Consider the following 14,003-nt stretch of genomic DNA (forward strand, 5'->3'; position numbering starts at 1 on the left):
TTTCTTTTTTTCCCCTCTGTGTTTCTTGTTTTTCTTTTTGTGTTTATGTATTGATGAAATTTTGAATAAATATCATTCAAAAAAGAAAAAAAAAGAAAACTAGTGCCGGAATACTGAAATTACTTCTTAGACTTCAGCTGAAGATGTACCTATCTTTGCAGGCCTACAGTAATGATTGAGAGGTACTAGCTACTGAAGCGTTTGCAATTTCTGACTTTTGTGTGTTTAAATGCTTCTATTTTGATGTCTGGTTTATTCTATTGTTTCACAGACTTTGTATTACAGTATATGCTTATATTTTGCAATTAACATTTGTCTGAGAACCTTTGGGTGGAAGAGCCGAATATAAATATAAAATAATATAAATATATATTTATAAAATAAATATTTAACAGGCAATGGAACTTTGTTTCCCTAGAAAAATAATCATGGGATTGCAGTTTCATTGTTTTTTGTAAAAAAAGGTAAGCTGCTAGTGTGAAGTCTTAGAGAAATGAATCATTTGTTAATATAAAAGCCCTTTTCAGGATCTTCCTCCTCCTTCCTCATCTAAGAATTCAGATAATTCCCTAAAGTTCAACTCCTAATTGATCTCGTGGTAAGCGATAAATGGTCATCACTGTAAGAAGCTATGTATATTCTGGCTTACAATACTGTGAGAAACCATGGACAACTCTACTTGCTGAGAAAGGGGGTTCTATAGCCCTGTTCTCTTTCCTTTTATAAAACTTTTCTTCTTTTTTGCAGTATACAATTACCTCCACTCCCCCAAAACGCCTCTGCTAAGTTTTTTTGGGGGGGTGGGGGAGAACACCTGGGGAAAGAGCAATGGAATGTGGGAGAAGCAAAAGTCCTAAAAATCACATAACCCCCATATGCCCATTGTTTAGAAACCCACTAAAAACTTCAGAAATGTATTTCAGGAGGCACAGATGGCTATGGATAGAAGAGACTATGAAGCATCTTTACTGTATCCAATGATCCAAACTCTTTTATTCATGATTGCTGATTTACTGCTTCATTCTTTACCTATGAATTCTAACTTTTGTTGTATTTACACTTTAAAAGGAAACTCTAAAAAATTTAAGGATGCAGCACAGTTTTAGTAAGGTGTAGCATAAAGCTTTTTAGAAAATCTTTTCATAAGAAAAGCTGCACTAAATCTTTATAGGACGTTATTTAAGTCCTTCCCAACTCTATCATTTATTAAGGTCTTTTAATTTCGTCATAGCTTTGGATCTGAAATCTCAAGACAAACATCTCCTACCTATAGGGAAATGTGAAAGATCGGAGGGAAACATGAACTCTCAATACATTCAAACCAAATGAACTGTTTCCGGTTTCAAAAAGTTTTATTTGTAAGAAAGGTATTACCTGTCCTGATAACCAGAACAATAACTTTTTGCCCAAAATTTAAAACAACGATTCACCTTTCCTTGAGATTTCAAGTTCATTTTTTTGAATTGAAAGTTGAAAACAAACCAGACAAATTATTTTCCTTCCATCTCAGCTAAACCTAAAGAAACTCAGTACAGTACCTTTGAATTGAGGTGGGCGCGAGACGAAAAAGCGATAAAATTTATAATGTACAAGTATAAAAATATGTTACTCAAGGTTCAGCATAATAATTTAATAGCTTTTTGCCGTTTTATAAGTATCTGGGAATGGAACAGATATGTGTCCTGCTCCTGTCACAAGAGGTAGGATGCCAGCATTTGGTACGACATTCCATGAAAGAGTCAATGTGATGTTTCTGTTGCCCCTGAAATTTGAACACAGTATTAGTAGAATCATTTGAATACTCTAAGCAGTGTACATTGCAATAAATGCTGCAGCATGCAGGACCATGTATGCCAGCGTTAAGAATTCGTTAATCTTATTTATCATACAATCCATTGGCCACATGCAAGGGACCAATTTTTCTCATCAAGAAACTATAACGATATTTATGATACTTTGCATCTTAAAAAAAATACCAAACTCTAGATGTGCTAATCTGCAGAAAGTGTCCTCAAAGAGATTACTGTTAAGCGTTGGAAGTGCTGCAGATCTCAATAGGACTTGAGAACACTAATGTATTGAACCCTAAATCCAGAAACAGAAGCACTATAAAAAGTAGAAACTCTGTGAGCCCTTATAAACACTCTTTCTGGTTGCTGCTTTCCTTCCATCATTTCCAATGTTATATAAGAACCCTCTCCTAGTATAACTGTTCCCTGTGCATCTTGCTCCCCATCCCCACCCTGCTCATTGTCTCACCCATCGTGCTAATTCGTTTCATCCGCTTAGCTGCTGTAGGTTAGATTGTGCTTGCAGGTAATGAGGAGACTACTCCAAAGTTTTGACAGCTTCCAGCTGGCACAACCACAACAACATAAAATGTGGCTGCAAAAGACACAGGGGGAACTCGGATTTTGCACATAGTAAGTTATTTGAACTATGGCTGTTTGCAAAATGTGTTATATTGACAGAAAGCCTGTGATAAGAAAATGTTTATGTTATTCCACTAAAAGAACGTAGATGACAACGTGAGCGCATTCCTGAAGGTAAACATTTTCTCTGCTGACGAGTTCTCTCAGCTACATCACTGCATACATAATCAAAACGAATACAGGAAGGGAATTTACTCACTTGAGACCATTTCCATCATCAAAGAAGAAGTATTTTGATTTCATGTCTTTCAACAGCAGCTTTGGATTATCCCCTCTTAAAATAATTTTGTCCCAGAGGACAACCTGGTTCAAAGCCTGCAATTAAAGCTGCCATTAATCACTAAAAGGAATAGAAAATGGCAAAAATTTCTCATCAAGGAAGTGGAACATGGAGATAGCCATTCACACAGGGCTTGAGGGCTTTCTTTTAGTGATATCGTAAGAGTTATAGGCTCAAAAGTAAACTACATAGTAAAGCATCGGCAAAAAAAAAAAAAAAATCCTTCCTGAAAAAACATTGTAGCATTACAATAAAAAGAAGTAAACAGTTAATGAACTGCTTTTGGAAAATTAACATGTAATAAAACAGACTTTGTTACTGTTATCAAGATTTGTATTGTGTGCATAGCTGACTAGTAATTCAGAGCTATAACTGTGCACCAGATAGATTGAGAACTGCAGACCACTCCCCCAAAATGCCAATCTCACATAAGGTCTTACTAAAATAAATGGAAATTGGAATAAACTAGTATTTCCAGCCTACAGTGGTGCCTCGTAAGACGAAATTAATTCGTTCTGCGGGTTTTGTCGTCTTGCGATTTTTTTCGTCTTGCGAAGCACGGTGTCAGGAAAGTTTTGGAAAAGCTTCAAAAATAACCAAGATCTTTAAAAACCTCAAAAAAGGCTACTACACCGCGTTCTATGAGTTGCTCCTCGAAGTCAAGTCGCAACTGTATTAACGGTGTTAAGAAAAAGGAAACAAACTTGCAAGACGTTTCCGTCTTGCGAAGCAAGCCCATAGGGAAAATCGTCTTGCGAAGCAGCTCAAAAAACAAAAAACCCTTTCGTCTAGCGAGTTTTTTGTCTTGCGAGGCATTCATCTTGCGAGGTACCACTGTATTTACATGTTTTCTGCAGAGGACTTGGTGGATCTATCTAGCAAGAATCACAAAATATGAGTGGCAATGTTTCACTGTTTGCCTTCTTTCAGTTACAGAGACCCTGTTATCACACCACATTAAACCACAGATGGAAACAAACTATGCTTTAATGTAAATATACATTTGCACTTGTGCGCTGAAAAGTTTTGCTCTGCTCCTCTTCTACCACTCATGCTGTGCTGCTGGGAAACAAGACAATCCACCTTGTTACAACATGAATCTGGGCTCATGGTTCACCCTTCCACCACAAGCAATAAGCCAAGGACCTTGAGTATTGCTCATGGTTTGTTTGGAGAAAAACTGCAAACACACATTTGCCCATCATGACAAGTCAAAATCTGACTTGTTTCCCAGAGGCATTGCAGCAGCAAGAACAGGAGAAGCAAAGTGAGAATTTTTCAGTAGAGTGCACTAACAAGCTCCTTGTTCACACTAGACCATAGCTGGTTTTCTATGGTTTTGCGTGATGCGTGAACCAGGCCAGAGACTGATGAAACAATCAGAAGAATATAACAAGCAGTAGATAATTATAGATTGTGCAATCATCCGAGAAACCAGAGCATCACTATTCCATCCATGTGTAACTAGCACAATCATGAATACACAGGCATGTTTTCAAAGTTTTTTAGGCAAGGAATGAGGAATTAAAGAGTGGTAACATACCAATTTCAATGTAGTGCCCACTTAAATATTTTACAAACATCAGTGGCACAGTTGTATCAGGATAAGACAGCCATGAGTACATTCGTAGAAGCAGATATTATAAGGTGCTGGGGACTTTACAACACTAAACGTTTGAAAACCCAAGTGTTCCCCTTTCTACAAAGACAACTTTGCGAAACAGATTTCAGATCTTACCTACAAACTTTCAGAATACAGAAACACTTTCCAACTTTTGCCAAACATTAGTTTTTGTTTGGGTTATTTCTGCTGGGAAGCTGAGTACAGCTGGTTTAAACTGCTTTTGTTGCCCTTTCTGTCAAGGTCAAGCTGACTATGATAGTCAGGCCAGGAGGAGCCTGGCTCTCGCTCACTTTTTCTTTCTCTCTCTCTTTGTTCTAGTGTTTTGTTTCTGTATGCGACACAGTGGTACCTCGGTTTTCAAACTTAATCCATTCCGGAAGACCATTCGACTTCTGAAACCCGAAGCATTTACTTCCGGAAGCATTTACTTACAGAAAACTCAAAATGGAAGCCGCGTTTCCTGTTCAATTTCCGAGGCGCATTTGAAAACCGAAGCAGTTACTTCCGGGTTTTCGGCGTTCAAAACCAAAACATTCGAAAACCGAGGTACCACTGTAGTGTTAAGGTTTAGTCTTATGATAAGTTTTGCAAGTTTTATTGTAAGTGCTGCAACTGGATTTTTATGAACTGTGCCAATCCTGAATGTATTGGATTTGTGACCATTATGCTCACTTGCCTCAGCAGCAGTAAAAGCTCTGCTGAATGAAGTACAGTTGCCTCTGGTCTATTTTTTGGGGGGAGGGGGGGAACTCTGCTACGCGTTTAAGTTTTTTCCTGCTCCCCCTTCATGAGTCGACAGAAATAACTATACAATTAGTATGCATTTCCATTTAACCACTTTACAAGTTATACTTACATTGTTCTTTGTTGAATATTCTGCTGATAAATACAGAAATAATTGTTTCACATTCCAGTCAAATATACTGTGCAGATGTGTGAACGTTAAGGAACACATATTGTTTCAAATTTTGAATATTTTCAAAAACATTCATTCAGTGCAGATCAACTATCCAGGCATTTTAAAGCAGAAATGTTCTATTCAGAAGGCATTTCTCAACTTAAGGCTTTTCTCTGTGATAAACAACATATTAACTGAGGATTCATGACATTTTAATTTTTGTAGATCAAGACCAGCAGGTTTACTTTTGTAAAAAAAGAAAACTGCTAAAGGTTCTTATTTTTGGGTTGAGGGAATAAGAGACAGAAAGGAAGGGATGATCACCCACCATTTCCAAATCTATTTAACTCCCCTGCATTCTTCCCAATTCTTTCTTTTTTAAAAATCTTCAAAAGGAAATGGATTTTTCATATTGTTTCAAATAAACAATTTTTGCTCATTTTAAAACATTTTTGTTCCACATTACCTCAGATGCTGCTTCAATTAAATCAATCAATAAAAGCAATACTGTCAGATACTGGTATTAAACAGGTAATAGAATATATGCATGCCAGTCCTGTTTATTCCAGCTATAGGACTGAGGAATTTGGGATTTTGAAGAAACAAAGCCGAAGTCTCTTACGTACTAGAGTTCTAGGCCAGTATCCAATGACTAGTACAACTAGTTCAGTTTTCAGACTAGTGTAACCCAAACAGCAATTCCTTATTCTACACAGCAAACTACAGATGAAGCTGAAGGGAGTTTCTGATATGACGCAGAGTATGCTGTTTCAAGACAAGAAATCCCACTGGGATAATGAAAACACTTAGGGCAGGCCTGCATAACATAGGGTCTTTGTGCAAATTGCCATTCCCTGGGGAAACGTCTAACTGAAACACTTGTCCACTGTTGTTTTCACTCTTTATGGAAACACCTGCAGATTGCAGGTGCCTGAAAATAGCAAGGGTGGACACTCAGCTGCTTCCTGGACTAAGAGCTGCATGGCTGAGTTTGTGCCAGTTTGCCTGTCCTGTTTCAACCAGGCAGCCATACTAGGCAATGAGAGGGGCTAGGACCAGCAGCAGAGCAAAAAGCAAGACTGGAGGGAAAGGATGTGGGTGAAAAGAGAGAAGGGGGGGGGGACACAATTTGGTGAGGAGAATAGGGAGAGTTGTGACAGAGAGAAAGCAAAGCAAAGATAATGGGCAAGAAAATGAGGGTTAACAAAATGTGGCATTGTTTTCCATGAATAACTTAGTGCATTGGTCCCCTTCTGTTTTTGTTTTTCTAAATGTAAACATTTGTGTTCAGAGTATCCATGGTTAGCTTTAACCATCATTTAACACCAGATATATAAATTGGTTTGCAAATACTTGGCAACCTTCAGTAATGCAACACCATAGCGCTAAAAGGAAGGAAGGGGAATTCACCACTGAGATAAGAGAAGTGTGCAAGCTTGCAGCCCACTCAACCATGGTTAAGTGTTACATCAGCACCACCCTAAAGAATCAGGTATCATTATGACATTAATAACAATGCTGTAGTTGAGAAAACACTCAAATATAAACCAAACATTCTAGCCTCTAATATCTGTATCATGTATTCTCCATTCCCAGCTTTTGTTAGAAGTAGCTTCGAAGATGTATAGATTTTTAATTTTCTCACCTCTAGTAATCAGTACTTAAAAACAGGATTTATTCTGAAGCTCTACAAATTTTTATGAAGGATATCTGCAGTAATGTCAAAAGTAATGATTCCAAGGTCACTTCTTTCTCCAGGTCCAGTGAAGTCTTCTACATTTTTCCTAAAAACACATAAAAAACCACATTATTCAAACTTCTTTGCAGCTGGCACAAGATAATATTAGTTTCTTCAGAGAAAGGATACTCTTATTCAGTGGGGGGAAATGGGAAACATAGGTAGTGCTGAGGCTGGTCCCTTGTAACAGAACGTAGAATGAACAATAATAATTACAGTTTAAATATACTTCCTGAAGTTGACTTATCTTAGAATCCAAGCCAATAACTTAACTTGGATATTTTAAACATGCATATCTAAACATTCTACAAAATTTGGAAAAATTAAAAGTTTTAAACAAATATTCCCTTAGAGAATGCAAATGTTCTATAAGCCATAAATAAAGTATTATGGCTACACAAATGTTTACAGGGTTATGTCTGGAGGATTCCACTGTTGAAGTAGCAATGCCAGCTTATTTGTTATAAGGAAGTTACTTTCTGCCAGAGGGCAAATGGGAGGACCCCCTCCCTCACCTGGCTGGTAGTGAGAAGACAAAAGCTATAGTGAGAGAGTGAGAGCTGTGCTAGAAGCAAGCAGAAGTCAGAGAGTGAGAGTCATGCCTGATTTCTGCTGGAATCCAAGGCTGTGAATATGGGAGAAGCAAGACCTTCTGGGATGTTAATGCTGTGAGTCCCTCCATCATAGGGTGTGTGTGTGTGTGTGTGTGTGTGTGTGTGTGTAGATAAACCATACATCCTAAAGACATCAGTCAGTCTCTACTGTCCCTAGGAATGAGGAAACCAAACCCTAGGTAAGAGCCTGGAATGCTCACACCACTCAGACATTGGGGTGGCGTGCAACATTATGCAGGGCAGCAGAAGGGAACTTAGAAGCTGGGCAAGAAACTTAGGCAAACGTGAGCCAAGTGAATGTCACCTGTGATTTCAATAATGTATAGGCTACATAATTTAATTTCCTTTACCTTATGAGTTATAGTTATCATAGCCATTGTGCGATGATGACATTGGCAACTAATGTTAATGTTCTTGCCAAGAGGCACAATGCGAGAGAACACCAGAACAAATCTAATTCTCCATGCACTGCCATGCTTTTATTCATGAAGAGCAGTCACATTTAGCACATTTTAATAGCATAGAGTATGATGTTTGAAGCCCATAATTTAACACATTCAGCTGAGAACACATTAGCTCCAAATGCACCAAGGAACGTAAAATCAGTATGCAAGCACCACAAACGATGCACGGCAGTCTATGAAACCATTCAGAGCAACACCAATCAGCAATGCTGAGAGCAGGACTTGTGTTTGTCAGAACAGCACGGGAATTTGCTGTAAAACAACACTGCCCCCCCACCCCCAACTGCATGGAAACAGACCTATGCTTGGCAATATGCTGCCAGGGCAACAGCCACTGACGTGTGCTAAACCCAATAGCCGAGTTGCCTTTCTATGTACACCCTGGAGGGAGCCTGCCAGAGGGCGGACACTACAGCACCAGAGAGTTCGTGGTGCTCGCTCATTGGCTCGCACAAAGGGGAAATGAGAGAACAGGAAGGAAAGGTCTACTGTTCTGAGACCCATAATCGACAAAGAGAAAAGGGAATCCAAACTTAGGTGATAACACAGAGAACAACGGGTGATTATTGCAGGATCAATAATACACGCCGCTTTTATCCGTCCTCAGTGACAACCCAATTTAACACGAACATTCCATTGTGCGACTTATTTGCAGCAGGGATGGGACTGATGTGTGTGGGGGGAAATAATAATAATTGCAGGGAGGTGGGGTAAGTGTAATACACATCAGCCACTGCCATGGGCGCACACAAAGACATCCTGATAAGTTATGCCCCCGCCCCAAATCACTTCGAGGACCACAGGTTAATATTAATGGAGCGAAGGGAGATGGCTCGTTGCAAAACGTTTTGCACATGAGGGATGCTCCACAAGGGGGGGGGGCATGGATTTTTTTTTTGGAGGGGTGAAGGGAGAATACTTCGAAGCAAGTCAGGCTTCGCCTTCTTCACCCCAATCTCCTCACCCCACATCCTTGCTGAGAAAGGGGTGAGAAGGGGAACCTTTTCCGCCCACTACTCGAAAGACTTCGAAGAGGGGCGGATGAGGCTCAGCACCCAGGAGCAAGAGGAGCAGGAGGAGGAGGAAGAAGAGAGGACCCCCAACCCTCCCCTCGCCCCTCACTCACAGCATGACCCGCGAGACGGCGATGCTGACGGGCACCGTGCGCTCTTTGAAGGCGGTGGTGATGAAGCAGCCGAAGGTCAGCGCCGCCATCACGCTCAGCGAGAAGGCGAAGAGAGAGTTGGCGCGGGTCAGGACGGTGTTCATCTCCCCCGCCGGCCGCTCCGGCCTTCACCACACACAAACACGCACGCTCGCTCCGGCCCTCTTCGCCAGTCGCACCACCCGCCTCCGCCGTCTCAAGCGCGCAGGCAGGACCAGCGAGCGAGCCTCGGGTGGCGGGGAAGCGGACGCAGGAGGAGGGGGGGGGGGAAGCTGCCGCTGCCGCCACCGCCGCGCTGCGTGGCTGAAAGGGAAAGGAGGCCCGAAACGGCCGCCGAAAAGCCGAGCCCGCCCAGTCGCCCGCGCGAGGAGGAGCCCAGCCAGCGTCCGTGCGCCTCCCTGCCTGCTTCCTGCCCGCCCCCCTTCCCTCCGCCCTAGCTCGGCCTGCCCGGAAGTTCCATCGGCCTCGAAGAGTCGCTTCCGCCCGCCGCCGCCGCTGCCGCCGCCGCAAGAAAAAAGGAGAGATAAAAAAGGTCAGAGTGATAGTAGGGGAACCACCTTCTGGCATGGAATGGGGATCCCTAGAGAACAGTCGGAGTGTCACGGCGTGTCCGCGCGCGAGTGAACGGAGAACAGCGGCAGCGGCGGCAGCCGGGGGCGGAAGGGCAGGAAATCGGCTACCTTCGCCTCTGCTGCAGCCCGAGGGGTGTTTTGTGTTGAGGCGCCTCTTTCGTGGCATTTGCCATGCAAGGTGAATGTCTACTCAGAAGTAAACCCCACTGAGCTCAATAGGGCTTGTGCGTTTAGAGATCGCAAGCCCTAGTTATATGGACATTAGCGACATTAGCTTATCTGCATATCCTGGTTTCTACTGTAATCGTTCTACCTGCATCTTGATGACATGCCTCATCTGTGTAGTACCGCGATGGAAACCTTCGCTGGTGAGGTTTCATTTCGTTAATAAAGACTGTGTTTTGTTTTGTTTTAAAAAAAGACTGAATCGGTTTTTTAAGCAAGCGAGTTATTTTAAGTCATTATTAACTTCAGTCACCGCCTGCACTGTGGAGATCGTGAGGTTTGCTCAGGATTGTGATATAATCACTTTCAGGTACAATCCACTCACTTGCAGCCACTCCGAAGCTGAATGAATTGTGGCAAGGTGATAAATAGAGTCCAAATCAGCACCGTGAGAGCGGACTATAGTAAACTCTCACTATAGCTCTCAGCTACCCCATCTTCAGGGAAGGGGGCAATGAGCAATGGACATTTTGTAGGGCATTTAAAAAACCCTTTAAAATAAAATAACCCAAAGAAGACTTGACGTTGGAGAAACTTAAACTTAGTCCTTCCTTCTAGAGGAGGACGCGCGTTGCTCCCAAATCACTGCACCGAAAAAAGCCGGAACATCTCCCTTGTTGCTGCCTTATGAGCAACTGCCTTTTTACCACTCTGAAGGTAAATACGTAGTCAAGGCGTCAAAAATAGCCAGGAAATCCGGTCTGCAGGCAAAGGAACAGTCTAAACTCCCTTATGGTTGTCTCCTATTCTATATAACCCGCTGCTAGTCGCCGCAGGCAGCGAGTGCCGCCTGACGGCTGTCTGCTAAAAAAGCAGCTTTTCGAATCCACCTATGAACTGATCTGTATGGAGGGAAGTCGAGCATCTACACACGGAAATGCAACGCAGTATCTTGCCCCTTAAGAAGCTGTTCAAGTGACAAGGCTTATGGGTCAGTTACTTCATGAGGGGTGGGGAGTGTGTGTTTTAATTCAATATATTTTGACATCCTGGCTAGGATCTAAGAAAAGCAGGAACTAGTTTAATAAGCCCATGCAAAATCTGTTTGCTTTAAACACCAGCTCCCCATGCTGCAAATCAAGCGGGTTTTGGTTTTGTTTTAATTAAGAGTTGATCACTTCTCTGGTCCTTTTGCCTACTTGCGTTATTCTCACCAGGGTGGTGGCTTTGATTTGCCTTCCCGTGATTGATCCGTGTACACGGCTTTGTGTTTCCAACTCAAGACTCACTGGAAAACATCTCATCCAGTTCAAGCTTTGAAAAACAGCTTTGAAAAACTTTTTCATATTCTCCAGTGTGCAACCCTTGCCATTGTGGCGGCACGGGGTTGCCGTTCCGTGATAGGACTTACGCTACTTGTTGAACGGTTCATTTATCCAATCTGTATAATGTTTACTGTACATGTAACTTGTTAAGATAGAGTTGTACATTTATCCATTCCATGTTTACAGTATCTCCAGGCTTTGTCTTGCACATGGCACCTTAGCATGTTTGTTGTTTGAATAGTTATAGCCTATCTCTACTCTAGCTATTGTTCTAGTAAATTTGGTTTTATACTTATAAGCCAGTTTGTGGTGGTGGTGTTTTCCTGCATGGCCCAACCAGCTCTTTTGGACCACTCTCTTTCATCCCACATAACTCCTCCCACTTGTCTGATAGGCCAGCTCTGCTAGGAAACATATTAGTAAGCTTCATTGATGCTCCCCTTATCCTTAGCCAACTGCCTCATAGACCCTGATGGCAACATCCACCCACCTGTGCACCTTGAGAGGCCTACCTGAGTGAGTAAAAGTAGAGAGCCCACTGCCCCTGAGGTTATCACGCTGCCTCTCTCCTCCCTAGGGCCATCAGAAGCCAAGCCAAATTAGGCCTCCTCTCCTCCATTATTTAGTGGCCTTTCCTCATAAGCTCAAAAGTTGGATCTCTCTCTCCAAAAGTTGGATCTCCAACAGCCCCCTGGCCTTTTTACCTGCCGTTTAGTCTGTAGCAACTCCTTCGCTGGAGGCTGGCTCTTCCCTTGGAGAACGTTTTCCTGCTTATGCACTCCTTTTCCCGCTCATGCACTGTCAATCGTGTTACCAAGCAGCAGCTGTGCTTGGCTTTGTGTTTGTTTTGTGCTGCCAGACATTTCTAACCTTGTGACTAGTTCATGTGGCAGTTTTTTCCTTCTGCCTAGAGCCTTTCCATGCACGATTGTTTCCCCGTTTCGTTCGCCCCAACTTCTCACTATTAATCTCAAGTGTTGTAAGCGGGCCAGGTGGGATGTTTTGAGAATGGGTAGCATAATTAGCCTGCGTTTGTTCTCCCTGTGACCTTGCATATCTCACGAGTGCCTTTTGCTTCACCATATGTAGGTAAGCTCTGTTGGTTACTTCCCCTTTTGATCTGGCAGCAGCGGCATGCCTGTCACAGCTACTGCTTTGGGATGGAATTCTGCAAATAGCTGTCAGATAAGAGATGGATTGGTGTACTGGCTGGCGATATCACAAAGGCACTGAAGTTGCCACCCACCTCTGCGGCTCTGAAGTGGCTCACCCTAGATGCAATTCCTGGAGAAAGAGATATGAAAGGCTCTCTCTGGGGTCAGTGGTTGTAGATTACTCAAGCACGGAATATTATTTATCTTTCCTAAAGCTTTTAAACAAGCAGTACTACTTCTGCGCACACTACTGAAGAGGACAGGCTCACATTAGTGTTGTACACTCCACTTCTCCAAGCACTGAGATGTAGGAGCACAGACCAAGATTTAGAAGGCTACTGCAAAGTTATTGGCATTTTATGTTTGAGGGTGGGCTTTTTGTGTTTTTTTACACAAATATACAGGTTGAAGGTAGGTGGAGGTATAGCTTAAACATTCCAACAGACAATCAGAGTTCACTGTTTCCACATCAGATCTTTAAGGATACAGCCAGCACCACAAAATGCTGTTAATTCAGAGTCCAAGAAATCAGGTACAGTATCTCTGTTTTCCCCCAAACCATAGTTTGTCTTCACAAGCTGGCTATTTCTTGCACAGAATCCAAATGATTCTCCAGTTACTTCCTAGGCTATTTATCTGTAATTTCCCTAACAAAGGAGATACTTGCCAGGGCCATCCTGTCTAAACCCCAAAGCTTCAAACCCTAGAAAGTTGGAATAGCTATCAGGCAAACAAGACTATGTTTCTTTTAAGCAGGGGTGACCTGGTGGAGGAGAGAGTCTAGTCTTTTGCATCACGCCTTAGTTTCTCAATCCCCTTTAAAAAACAAAAAACAAACACACAATCAATTTCCCTGCAGGGCAGCTTTCTCTTTGAAAGTCTGCTTAAATTTGCATATATATACACACACACATACACACACATCTGCATATACAAATTTGTATCATGCGTTTGTGTCAAAGAACTTGGTGACACCTCTGCTTTCAAGACTATATTAGTATTTGAGAATGTGTCCATTAGTAGAAATCTGAAACACAGCCTTAGTCGCACAAGCTCATATTAAATGGTATTTCAAGCAAAGCCACTGGTGTTTAAACATACATCCAAATTGTTAAACAACATTCATTATAACAGGCATAGACAAATGTCTCCAAAATTGCATCAGCTTCCTTCCCTTTCAGGGATCTGTCCTAGGCATAGCCTAGTTAACACACCAAGCCCTTTTTCCTGGCTTGGCTTTCGATTTCATTCTAATTAAACAGAACTCATCCTTTTAAAATAAATATGTTGAGAAAATGTAAGAACATCGCTATAATAAAAGATCCAACAAAAGTGTGTATGTGTGTTTATCACGTTTTGAGGGAGGGTGACAATCTTCTTTTAGATTGACAGCAGGTGGTTAAAACTGTGGAGTAAAACAAGGAACAAGTTGTAAATCATACCGTTTGACAACTATTCTTCAGATGCAAAACTGATGTGATTATACACAATAGATATGTGAGCTGTGGAACGAAGCTACTGTTTTAGTATGGAGTGTCATATTCAAAGTGTTTGAAACTGTTTATATGTGTT

At 41.9% G+C, this 14,003-nt stretch overlaps 1 protein-coding gene and 1 long non-coding RNA gene across 7 annotated transcripts in view; both read right to left on the reverse strand.

Moving 5' to 3' along the window:
* Window positions 1–1,615: 1,615 nt before the first annotated feature.
* Window positions 1,616–9,610, reverse strand: SPCS3 (signal peptidase complex subunit 3). The gene is made up of 5 exons (XM_081022171.1): window positions 9,177–9,610; window positions 6,943–7,018; window positions 5,193–5,267; window positions 2,632–2,747; window positions 1,616–1,762 (listed from the first exon to the last, which is right to left on the reverse strand). The coding sequence occupies exons 1-5, from the start codon at window positions 9,317–9,319 to the stop codon at window positions 1,630–1,632; spliced, it is 543 nt and encodes a 180-aa protein (XP_080878297.1). The 5' UTR covers window positions 9,320–9,610; the 3' UTR covers window positions 1,616–1,629.
* Window positions 9,611–12,371: 2,761 nt separating this feature from the next.
* LOC308485947 overlaps window positions 12,372–14,003 on the reverse strand; it is a 33,841-nt gene continuing 32,209 nt past the window's right edge. For 4 of the 6 annotated variants that reach the window (XR_013990884.1, XR_013990885.1, XR_013990886.1 and 1 more), the window contains one exon: window positions 13,765–13,836. This is a non-coding gene — a long non-coding RNA (uncharacterized lncRNA). Of the gene's footprint in view, window positions 12,562–12,790; window positions 13,248–13,764; window positions 13,837–14,003 lie in introns of those variants that run through there. The other 2 variants (XR_013990882.1, XR_013990883.1) reach the window with 2 other exon arrangements.

This window comes from Podarcis pityusensis (genome assembly GCF_964106645.2).
Source record: "Podarcis pityusensis genome assembly, chromosome: 9".
In the NCBI taxonomy this organism is placed as follows: Eukaryota; Metazoa; Chordata; class Lepidosauria; order Squamata; family Lacertidae; genus Podarcis; species Podarcis pityusensis.